This window comes from Salvelinus namaycush, unplaced genomic scaffold, assembly GCF_016432855.1.
Source record: "Salvelinus namaycush isolate Seneca unplaced genomic scaffold, SaNama_1.0 Scaffold4, whole genome shotgun sequence".
NCBI lineage: Eukaryota > Metazoa > Chordata > Actinopteri > Salmoniformes > Salmonidae > Salvelinus > Salvelinus namaycush.
In genome coordinates, this window is record NW_024061007.1 from 92,501 (window position 1) to 104,744 (window position 12,244).

The window sequence follows — 12,244 nt, forward strand, 5'->3', positions numbered from 1 at the left end:
AATTTGTGTAATTTATAGCCTGGCACAGATAGTAAAACTACATTAAATACAACGTTATCTAGATATCATTTGTGTCATTTATAGCCTGGTACAGATAGTAAAACTACATTAAACACAACGTTAACTAGATATCATCGCCACATAACTTATGTGGAATTTAAAAGACACCGTTAACGTTACCGTTAGCTAGCTCACAACGTCTGTTACACTGTAACTTACCGGCAGACTCACATACAAACGTATTGGTTAACAAAGTTTTGATTATGACCAAAGTCTATAGTAGTGAAAAGTCTCTCTCTCTATTGTAACTTACCACAAATTGCCATCATAGCCTATCTACATGAAAGTGTCCTGTCAGAGTCTTTTCCTCTCTGTTAACCGTTAGCTAGCAGTCTCGAGCCACAGCTGACGTTGACCACAATGAGCTACAAGTAGGACTGACGTCACTACCTCTGCAGCAGCCTCTGCAGCAGCAGCCTCCCCCGGGTCCTAGTGCCCGCCCGGTAACACGGTTAAGATGCGATGGAACGGTTGACGGGAAAACAACAAATCACAGAGAAAATATATTGACTGATATATTGAATTGTTTAGGGTAGCTTTAGCTTTGGCTTTAATAAATTCAGAAAATACTTGAAAACCAAAATAAAAAAAGAATAGTAGCCCTCCTCAGGAACCACAAAACCCTCACAGACCAACTTCTAATAGACCCTCCCCCATCCCCCAAATCCCTTCCAAACCCCCCAACCCCGTCCAACCTCAATGACCCTACACTTCAATCTTTCCCTCTCTTCAACATCCTTACAACAATATAACAACACATGCTCCACCGTTTCATTGACCACACCCTCCAGACACAAACCATTCACATGCTGTCAACCAGATGTAAGGACCAGTTCAATGTACAATGTCCTAAACACCAGAGTACATTTACATTTTACATTTAAGTCATTTAGCAGACGCTCTTATCCAGAGCGACTTACAAATTGGATACCTCTTCCTTCCTAATCTGACCTTTGATCCTTGGTCCACCGACCTTTAGAGGACATATAAATGCCGTCCCTTGTTCTCAGAGTCCCATCTCTTCTGCCACACATCTATCAAAATGGCTCTGATCTTACATTTGGCCTCACCTCTACCCAGTGGAACATTAATATCAATTATATCTTGTTTCAAAGCTCTTTCAGCTAACTGGTCTACAATTTAATTTCCTTCCACACCTGAATGGACTGGGACCCAGCAGAATCTCACTACTACACCCATTCTCTCAAATCTCCATAATGACATTGATACCTACAACTGTCCAACCAAAACCACTGCCTTGTCTACTAGTATATTCCCAACAGTCATCGAGAACAGTAGCAGTGGGATGCTCAACCTCACAGCCTTTCAACCCAATAAGCTAATGACAATTTATTACACCGTATATCCAAAGGCATCTCACCTGCCTCCACTAGTAAGACACATACAGATGTTGATTTAAATGCACCAATACATATCCTTAAAGCTATATACTGGATTCTGTCCAGCTTCTGAAGACAAGTCTTTGCTGCTGTTCCATAAACTATACACCTGTAATCAATTGTTGTCCTGATCAGAGCTCTATAAATATCCATCAACGATTGTCTGTCAGCACCCCATTCATAACCAGAGACCCACACAACCAACTACCACGAAAGTAATGGAATGAGAGAGAGAGAGACATCGTTACAACACTGTACATAGACATAATATAACGTTTCTTCTTCTTTGGAGTTTAACGGTGGTTGGCATCCAATATGTTGTATTATCGCCCCCATTTGGCCTATAATAAAAATCTATTGTACTTTGTGATACAAAATCAGAAAAAGGGGAAATTATGATAATACTAAGTAACACCATTCCAACTAACCCTACACTCATTAAAAACCCACTACCCCATTCCACTACTTTGACCCTATCTGCTCCTGCACCATGCCAACTAACCCTACACTCATTAAAAACCCACTACCCCATTCCATTACTTTGACCCTATCTGCTCCTGCACCATGCCAACTAACCCTACACTCATTAAAAACCCACTACCCCATTCCACTACTTTGACCCTATCTGCTCCTGCACCATGCCAACTAACCCTACACTCATTAAAAACCCACTACCCCATTCCACTACTATGACCCTATCTGCTCCTGCACCATGACAACTAACCCTACACTCATTAAAAACCCACTACCCCATTCCACTACTTTGACCCTATCTGCTCCTGCACCATGACAACTAACCCTACACTCATTAAAAACCCACTACCCCATTCCACTACTTTGACCCTATCTGCTCCTGCACCATGCCAACGACCTGGGAGGACGGGACACCACCACTCAACACACCCTGTAACTCTTCTGAAGTCAAATCTCGTATGACCAAATACTTCTCTGGTTCTGAACTCTTCACCACACCTTCTACCTCACTTAACTCTCCCTCATTCATTTCCATTTCACCTCCAGAACTCAGTCTGGCGCACGACTCACTCTATTTGCACTTGAATTATAACATTTGAAATGTCTCTATTCTTTTGAAAATAAATGTTGTGTAATGTTTACTGTTCATTCATGATTGTTTATCTACTTCACTTGCTTTGGCATAGTAAAGATATGTTTCCATGCCAATAAAGATCTTTGAATTGAATAGAGAGAGAGCTCCATGTTAATGTATAGAGGACATGAGTCTGTCATGGTTACTCATGGTTATGTGATGAGGTAGCCCCGCCTGCTACTTCTAAATCAGTGTCGGTCCAATAGGGAATGTCCTCTTGGTGTAACGGTCAAGATGTTGGTTTCTCCCACGGTAGACCTGGGTTTATATCCCGTCGGTTACATTAAACAGTCTATTCTCTGAAAGGGGTCCAGACAGCCTGATCCCAACAGTGGGGTCAGTGGGATTGGATAGGGGCCCCTCTCTCTCTCTCTGATTGGAGGAGAGAAGTGAAATGGTGTGTCTCCTCTGGTCAACAATACTCACCTTGAGAGACTCCACAGCCTGTTGGAGCTCCTTCAGCTCCTTCTCTCTCTCCTGGAATCTCTGCTGGACCTTCTGCTGTCTCATCCCCAGCTGCCTCTGTGGAGAATCACTCTTCAATGAGCTATCAAGCTTTATTAGTCCAGTAGATCAATAGTATAGTCATGTAGGACCCATAGAGAGGAAGGTCTACAATCCTGAGGAAGTCCCTTTACAATATGATATTATGTTGCTATGTGAATGATTATAGTTTTTATGGTAGGCCTACATGTATCAAGGGGAAGAGACTGAATTTTGGACTCATAAAAGGCCATTCAGAATGATAATAGTGTTTGACTTTAGAAAATGGTGATACATTTGGAGAATCTGGGTCAACATATCTATATACTCAAGGTTTGTGTTCATATTTTTGGATCCATTTCATTTGAATGATCTCATATTCAAACAGATTTAGTTCCTACTGTATCTTTAAATCTTTGTTTATCAGACAGTCACCAACAAGTTGTTCTGGTCTTACCTGTTTCTCAGTCCTCTCTGCTGCAGCTGACACTGTATCATGGCCTTTATGTTCATCCATTGTACACAGATAACAGATACACTGCTGATCGGTACGACAGTAAACCTCCAGCAGTTTGTCATGATGAGAGCAGATCTTCTCCTGTAGTTGTGCGGTGGCTTTGACCAGCTTGTGCTTCTTCAAAGCAGGAGATTCATAGTGAGATTGGAGGTGAGTCTCACAGTAAGAGGCCAGACACGGCAGACAGGACATGAGGGCTTTCCGCTTTCTGGTCCCAGTGCAGACATCACACGCCACATCTCCAGGTCCACCATAGCACAGAGCAGGTGGTGGAGCAGCCTGGAGTCCTGTCTTCCTCAGTTTCTCCACCACCTCAGCCAACATGTTATTTTTCCTCAGATTAGGCCTTGGAGTGAAGGTCTCTCTGCACTGAGGACAGCTATAGACCCCTTTCAGAACATCCTGATCCCAGCAGCCCTCAATACAGCTCCTACAGTAACTGTGTCCACAGGGGATGGTGACCGGCTCCTTCAGTAGATCCACACAGACAGAACAACGGAACTGGTCCTGGTCCAGCAGAACTCCCTGTTGAGCCATTTGGACGGTTGTTCACTCTCACACAGACAGACGACAAAGAGACTCTGATCAGTTTCGTTTCCTCAGAAGAGAGTTTGTGAAGGGGAGGGACTTCCTGGTTCTGCCAGAGGGCTGGGGTTAGAGGGAGGGAAGGAGGGAGGGAGTGAGAGAGGGAGGGGTTTGTGGAAGGGAGGGAGAGAGAGAAAACTGCAGGCAAAGTTGAGGAGACAAATATTTTAGTTCCCAGGTTAGGACACTTAATATGGAATAAATGAAATAGAGTGGTTAGTATATAGAAAGGGTAACAGTTTCTATGAAGTACATATCTATAATGCTTTTAATGAATGTTGTAATGTCTTAAACTGATATGCTGTGATACTAACTATAAGCGTCCATAATAACTCATACGTGGTTGTAAAACTGTACAATGTGTTCTAGATAATTAGCTACAATGGGGGGAGGGGGGACTTGAAATGGATACAATGTACTGTAGGTGAAATGAATACTGGATGTATAGACTGATCATTGAGAATGATGTAACTCTTTACATTACAGTGTGTTTATTGGTGTGTAATTGGTCCTGTTAGTACAGTGGTGTAACAGGTACTGTGATGCCTCATTCTTCCACTGTACCAGCAGCAGTAACCCTAACCAGTAATAAGGCTACTGTCATGGAAAGTGGTACAGCAAATATAAAGTAAGGATTTATACATGTCATCTAGGATATACTGTATGTAATGATATGTCTCTGTCTTCTAGATGGTGTTCTGTACTGTATGTAATGATATGTCTTCTAGATGGTGTTCTATACTGTATGTAATGATATGTCTTCTAGATGGTGTTCTATACTGTATGTAATGATATGTCTTCTAGATGGTGTTCTATACTGTATGTAATGATATGTCTTCTAGATGGTGTTCTATACTGTATGTAATGATATGTCTTCTAGATGGTGTTCTATACTGTATGTAATGATATGTCTCTGTCTTCTAGATGGTGTTCTATACTGTATGTAATGATATGTCTCTGTCTTCTAGATGGTGTTCTATACTGTATGTAATGATATGTCTTCTAGATGGTGTTCTATACTGTATGTAATGATATGTCTTCTAGATGGTGTTCTATACTGTATGTAATGATATGTCTTCTAGATGGTGTTCTATACTGTATGTAATGATATGTCTTCTAGATGGTGTTCTATACTGTATGTAATGATATGTCTTCTAGATGGTGTTCTATACTGTATGTAATGATATGTCTTCTAGATGGTGTTCTATACTGTATGTAATGATATGTCTTCTAGATGGTGTTCTGTACTGTATGTAATGATATGTCTTCTAGATGGTGTTCTATACTGTATGTAATGATATGTCTTCTAGATGGTGTTATATACTGTATGTAATGATATGTCTTCTAGATGGTGTTCTATACTGTATGTAATGATATGTCTTCTAGATGGTGTTCTATACTGTATGTAATGATATGTCTCTGTCTTCTAGGTGGTGTTCTATACTGTATGTAATGATATGTCTTCTAGATGGTGTTCTATACTGTATGTAATGATATGTCTTCTAGATGGTGTTCTATACTGTATGTAATGATATGTCTCCTAGATGGTGTTCTATACTGTATGTAATGATATGTCTCTGTCTTCTAGATGGTGTTCTATACTGTATGTAATGATATGTCTTCTAGATGGTGTTCTATACTGTATGTAATGATATGTCTTCTAGATGGTGTTCTATACTGTATGTAATGATATGTCTTCAAGACGGTGTTCTATACTGTATGTAACAATGACTGCTGCCAAATAGATTAAAGCATGTAGAAGGAGTTGATGGTGTCAGTCCACTCCAACTTACATACTTGGTCACTGATCCGTCTGTTATCAGTGATGAATGTACAACATTCTGCTCCGAATATCACACACACCACCCTTTCAGCCAATAACATATCCAATGCTATTCTATTACCATCAAACTAGTTGCTGCTGTTTGTTCTGCTAACCTTTTTTTTTTCGCCTCTCTAGTATAGTTGATGAAACGCTGTTGGTTATAGTAGATATAATTGATCCAATCTACATTTTTATTGAGAGTTGACCACCAGAAGATGCTTGATTTCAAGCCAGCCCATATCTGATTCCTAGCTTTGAACTCATCAGGCACCCCCCCTGGAACTCCAATGCTATCAATGTAAACTTTATTGTCAAAAGATCCAGACGGAGCACTCCTTCTTGCTCTTCTATCTGGCACTAGGTCTTTATGTCGAATAAGGGTGAAGGGCATGCCGAACTGCACTAGTGCACAAATACCTGTCCAATTTGTCACAGCTTCATACCTCCACACAACCACCAGACATCCCCCCTGGGTCTTTTTATCTTACTAAAGTCCTCGGACTTAACCACCCAATCAGGTCCCTCATTGTCTTGTCGGTTGTAACATTCTCTGTCCTATTGCATGTTCTTACTTCCCCTACGTCCCATCCGTGTGTGATGCATCGAGCCATATAATAATAATATTCCTCCTGCAGCTGTGAAAGGGGTAAGTCTGGATGTAAATGGACACACGGGGATACAGATAATGCAGATCAATGCAACTGTCATTGTCAGGCTTCCCTGCCTTCATGAACAGCTTTACCATACAGGCCATTCCCCTGGGTGAATCCATTCCATCAAGTGGAAAGGGGATGGTGTCAACTGAAGTTTTGCTGTAGCGTAGGCCTAACATTCTTCTTTCGCTACTGATCTGGCTTTATACTGAATCCATTCTAACCATAGGTTGGGATCCCCATAACCAGTTTCCACCTCAATCACTTCCTTAAGATCTTTCATCTGAACTATCCGCACCGGACCTTGGCTCTGGATGACTCCACGGTCAGTATCTGTTTTGTCAGGGGCTCTGCTTGTATTCTGGCGGGCTGTAGAACTATCACCGGCCCTAACCTCTTCTACCCAGAATAGTACTATGGTGTCAACCGAAACCTGATCAAACCCAACATACCATAACCCTAGATCCTCTTTCTTTACGTTTTAAATGGAAATTCTTACCTTTATGTAATACTTCCCTTGCTCCGGATTACAGTCAAAAACCCTCACCTTCACTATACTCCATCTTCTTCCATACTGGGCATGTGGATTTATATAGCCCTCTATCTCGGTGTGAGCTGTGACCTGTTTCCATGAACTACACAGGGACCTGCACAGATATCTTCCATAAAGGCTCATAGTTCTAGACTGCCAAGGGGTCAGAGACCCCATTTGGTCTACATAGAACTCAACTGAGACATCCTTCCCCATCTCTACTCTCACTTCCTGTTTATCCAGATTAAGTGATATTTTATGCTTGGTTAATACAAAATCCTCATCTTCTCCAATATGGGTCAAGTTACCACCTTCTGCATTCTCAGATGGGTCATGGTGTATTAGGAATATGGCTCCCACAATAAGACAGCTCAGACCTACTTGTTCTGGTCCCTAACTCTGTCATTTTATTTGTTATACCTGATTATCTAGAATGTCCTCCATTATTTAAAGAAATAGATCCTAGTAAACCACCTCTAGGGATAATATCTTGACCTAATATTTTAGTTAACATAATCATGTCCGCCAAGTAAGTTGGGAACGCTTCTACCCATTTGTTATATTTATCTATTATGAAAAATAAAATAAAAAGTTTATTATCCAATAGGCCACAAAGTGTCCTAACCTACCCCTCTGCCCATGTATCAATGTTGCCGCATTTTTAAACAATGACTTAGGTAAGATTAGTAAATTATCTTTATGTCTGACATTATCTTGTAGGATCATCCCTTTCATTTTCCACATGTCCAACTCTCAGTATTTCCTCCCAAGTCCATGAATCCAGTGTATGTTGTTCCTGCTGCTGTTTAACACACTGCTTGGTCCTTGTATGGTGGGTAATTCTGTCACGATCGTCTTTCTGTGGAAGAGAGGACCAAGGCGCAGCGTGATACGAATACATCTTCCCTTTTATTGACGAAGATGAACACGAAACACTTTTACAAAACTAACAAAAACAACAAACGTGAAGCTACAAAACGAAAGTGCAGACACAAGCTACTAACGTTTAGACATAGACAATTACCCACAACCTGTCTAATGCCTATGGCTGCCTTAAATATGGCTCCCAATCAGAGACAACGATAGACAGCTGTCTCTGAAAACAACTCAGGCAACCATAGACATACCTAGACACCTACACTGAACACAATAAACTCTACCAAAACCCCCTAGACACTACAAACACCCTCTACTAGACAAAAACACACAAACATCCCCCATGTCACACCCTGACCTAACTAAAATAATAAAGAAAACGAAGATAACTAAGGCCAGGGCCTGACACTGGGGCATTCGTTCTTGGCTATCCTGTAACCATTCTCTGTCAAGTATCTTATCTTCTTTAAGATGTATCTGTGTTGCTGTGTATGGTTTTAAATGCCTATGTGCTTGTCTGTGTAAATAGTAACCTTTCTCTCCTGTCTTATTTCGCAGGCACTAGTCAATAATACTATTTCGGCCTGTTGTGCAGAATAATTTTCTAGGCAATGGTTCAGGGTTTAACACCTTAGTTCCTGAAACCAACTAAGCTCTCATTCTGTGTCACTCCTATTCTTCTCTCCTCATGCTACTCCCCAACCATCAAGGTCTCAGCAGTGCGGGGAGGGCGTCTGCCCTTCCTTCTATCTGTCTGTTGCTCTTTCTTATAACAGTCAGTATCAAATATGGGTTGTTTCCAAATATTGACTAAATGTCTCACTGTCTCCCTGTCTGAACTCATGGATTTTAGAAAAATCACCTGTCTAATCATATTTGATTAAGGTACTCTCAATACTCTCAATGATCCTGAATCACCACAGATGTCATATATCCTGTTGGCTTGGATTAGGTTCTAAATACTTAACCTTTTATTGCTGCGGGATCGACAGCCAGTCGAAGTGCAAGGCGCCAAATAAAAAAAACAGAAATCTCATATTTAAAATTCCTCAGACATTCATGTGTTTTATATCATTTTAAAGGTAATCTTGTTGTTAATCCCACCAAAGTGTCCGATTTCAAATAGGCTTTTCAGCAAAAGCACTGCAAACGATTATGTTAGGTCACCACAAAACCACAATAACCACAGCAATTTTTTCCAGCTAAGATAGCTTTCACAAAAAACAGAATAGAGATAAAATGAATCACTAACCTTCGATTATTTTCATCAGATGACACTCATAGGACTTCATGTTACACAATACATGCATGTTTTGTTTGATTAAGTTCATATTTATATAAAAAAAATCTGAGTTACATTGAGGCGTTAGATTCACTAGTTGCAAAAACATCAAGTGACTTTGCATAGCCACATCGTTTCAACAGAAATACTCATCATAAATATAGATGATAATACAAGTTATACACATGGAATTATAGATATACCTCTCCTTAATGCAACTGCTGTGTCAGATTTCAAAAAAACTTTACGGAAAAATAAACCATGCAATAATATGAGACGGAGCTCAGATGAATAGCCAAATTAGCCGCCATGTTGGACTCAACAGAAACCAGAAAATAAATGATAAATGTTTCCTTACCTTTGATGAATTCATCTGAATGCAGTCCTAGGAATCCCAGGTCCACAATAAATGCTTGATTTGTTCGTTAATGTCCGTTATTTATGTAAAATTAGCTACTTTCAAATTGTTTACCAAACACCCTAACCAAAGTCTCAAAGCGCGACCACTATAACGTAACGAAATGTCCAAACGTTCCGTTACAGTCAGTAGAAACATGTCAAACGATGTACTGAATCTTTAGAATGTTGTTAACATACAAATGCACATTTTCGAACAAAACATAAGTGTATATATACCTGATGTTACTGTCATCTGATCAAGTTTATGAAGGTTAGTCAAAAATTATATATCTTTTGCTGGTTTGTTACGATCGCTAACCTTTGCTGCTGGTAAATGGCTTGTGTTTCTGGCTATTGTGGTAAGCTAATATAATGCTATATTGTGTTTTCGCTGTAAAACACTTAAAAAATCTGAAATATTGGCTGGATTCACAAGATGTTGGTCTTTCATTTGCTGTATGCTGTGTATTTTTCAGAAATGTTTTATTATGAGTATTTAGGTATTTGACGTTGGTCTCTGTAATTATTCTGGCTGCTTCGGCGCTATTTCAGATTGCAGCTGCAATGTAGAACTGTGATTTATACCTGAAATATGCACATTTTTCTAACAAAACATATGCTATACAATAAATATGTTATCAGACTGTCATCTGATGCAGTTGTTTCTTGGTTAGTGACTATTTATATCTTTCTTTGGTCGAAATTGTGATAGCTACCTATGCAGGAAAAAAATGGTGGGAAAAAAAAGTTGTGTCTTTTGCTATGGTGGTTAGCTAATAGATTTACATATTGTGTCTTCCCTGTAAAACATTTTAAAAATCAGAAATGATGGCTGGATTCACAAGATGTGTATCTTTCATCTGGTGTCTTGGACTTGTGATTTCATGATATTTAGATGCTAGTATTTACTTGTGGCGCTATGCTAGGCTATGCTAGTCAGCTTTTTTACTGATGGGGGTGCTCCCGGATCCGGGATGGTGACTCGTGAGAAGTTATACATTGTGCTAACGTAGCATCTTTTTCCCAGAATGTGCAGATATTTTTATGACACTCAACTATTCTGACCAAATAACTATACATAAACGTTACTAAAAAATACATGTTGTATAGGAAATGATAGATACACTAGTTCTTAATGCAATCGCCGTGTTAGAATTCTAAAAATAACTTCATTACGACATCCAGCTTAGTTATAGCGAGAGAGTGCCCAAAATTTGGGCGCAAACTTCTAGTTCACATGTTCGACAGATATATGAAATAGCATCATAAAATGGGTCCTACTTTTGATGATCTTCCATCAGAATGTTGTACAAGGGGTACTTTGTCCAGAACAATCGTTGTTTGGATTTAGAATGTCCTCTTCTCCAGTCAATTAGCACGGAAAGCTAGCAAAGTGGCGCGAACCTCTCCTTCCTGAACATACGCAGACAAAGCAACACGCCTAACGTCCCGAAAAAATTTCAATAATCTAATAAAACTATATTGAAAAAACATACTTTACGATGATATTGTCACATTTATCAAATAAAATCAAAGCCGGAGATATTAGTCGTCTATAACGACAGCTTTACAGAAGGCAATACCAGGTCACTTCTCGCGCGTTCCAGAAAACAGTAAATTGGGGTCACGTCATGCCAAGAGCTTTTATTCGACCTCAGATGATGTCATACACTCCATTTCTTCTCTCACTGCCTGTTGACATCTAGTGGAAGGCGTATGAAGTGCATGTATACTAATAAATATCGAGCACATTTATAGGCAGGCCCTAGAACAGAGCATCGAATTCAGATTTTCCAACTTCCGTCAGGAAGTTTGCTGCAAAATGAGTTCTGTTTTACTCACAGATATAATTCAAACGGTTTTAGAAACTAGAGAGTGTTTTCTATCCAATAGTAATAATAATATGCATATTGTACGAGCAAGAATTGAGTACGAGGCCGTTTGAAATGGGCACCTTTTATCCAGGCTACTCAATACTGCCCCTGCAGCCCAAAGAGGTTGATCTGCTAAATTGTAATTACTTCGCTACTATGGCCTATTTATTGCCTTACCTCCTCACGCCATTTGCATAGACTTTCTTTTTTTTCTATTGTGTTATTGACTGTACGCTTGTTAATTCCATGTGTAACTCTGTGTTTGTCGCACTGCTTTGCTTTATCTTGGCAAGGTTGCATTTGTAAATGAGAACTTGTTCTCAACTAGCCTACCTGGTTAAATAAAGGTGAAATCAAATCAAATTCAAATGTCTCCATGGCTTTGATGCAGACTGAAATATGGTCGTTTACTGACATCTAGTGGTGGTGATACGCTACTGCAGGTAATTTGGGTCAATATTCTGCAGGATTCAGTGTTGTTTAATTTTTTCCGTGGTGCATTCAGTTAATCCAAGTCAACAGAATGGTAGTAACTGACATGTTGGTTGTTATTACAAATGGTAGTATATTATAGGATATATTATCATATGAGTCATGTACTCTACAGAGCCAGGAATCTCTTCAAGTGATACAGTTTTGTCAGGGTGTGG

The 12,244-nt window shown here is 39.8% G+C and overlaps 2 protein-coding genes across 2 annotated transcripts in view; one reads left to right on the top strand and one right to left on the bottom strand.

Moving 5' to 3' along the window:
- The window catches only part of LOC120041020 (tripartite motif-containing protein 16-like), a 10,781-nt gene extending 6,629 nt beyond the window's left edge, over positions 1-4,152 (bottom strand). The window contains exons 1-2 of the mRNA XM_038985988.1: positions 3,509-4,152; positions 2,995-3,090 (exon numbers count right to left, since the gene is read on the bottom strand). Of these exons, the coding sequence (XP_038841916.1) occupies positions 2,995-3,090; positions 3,509-4,105 (693 nt within the window). The 5' untranslated portion in view covers positions 4,106-4,152. The remainder of the gene's footprint in view (positions 1-2,994; positions 3,091-3,508) is intronic.
- LOC120041005 overlaps positions 1-12,244 on the top strand; it is a 220,468-nt gene that overhangs the window by 37,322 nt on the left and 170,902 nt on the right. The window lies entirely within an intron of this gene.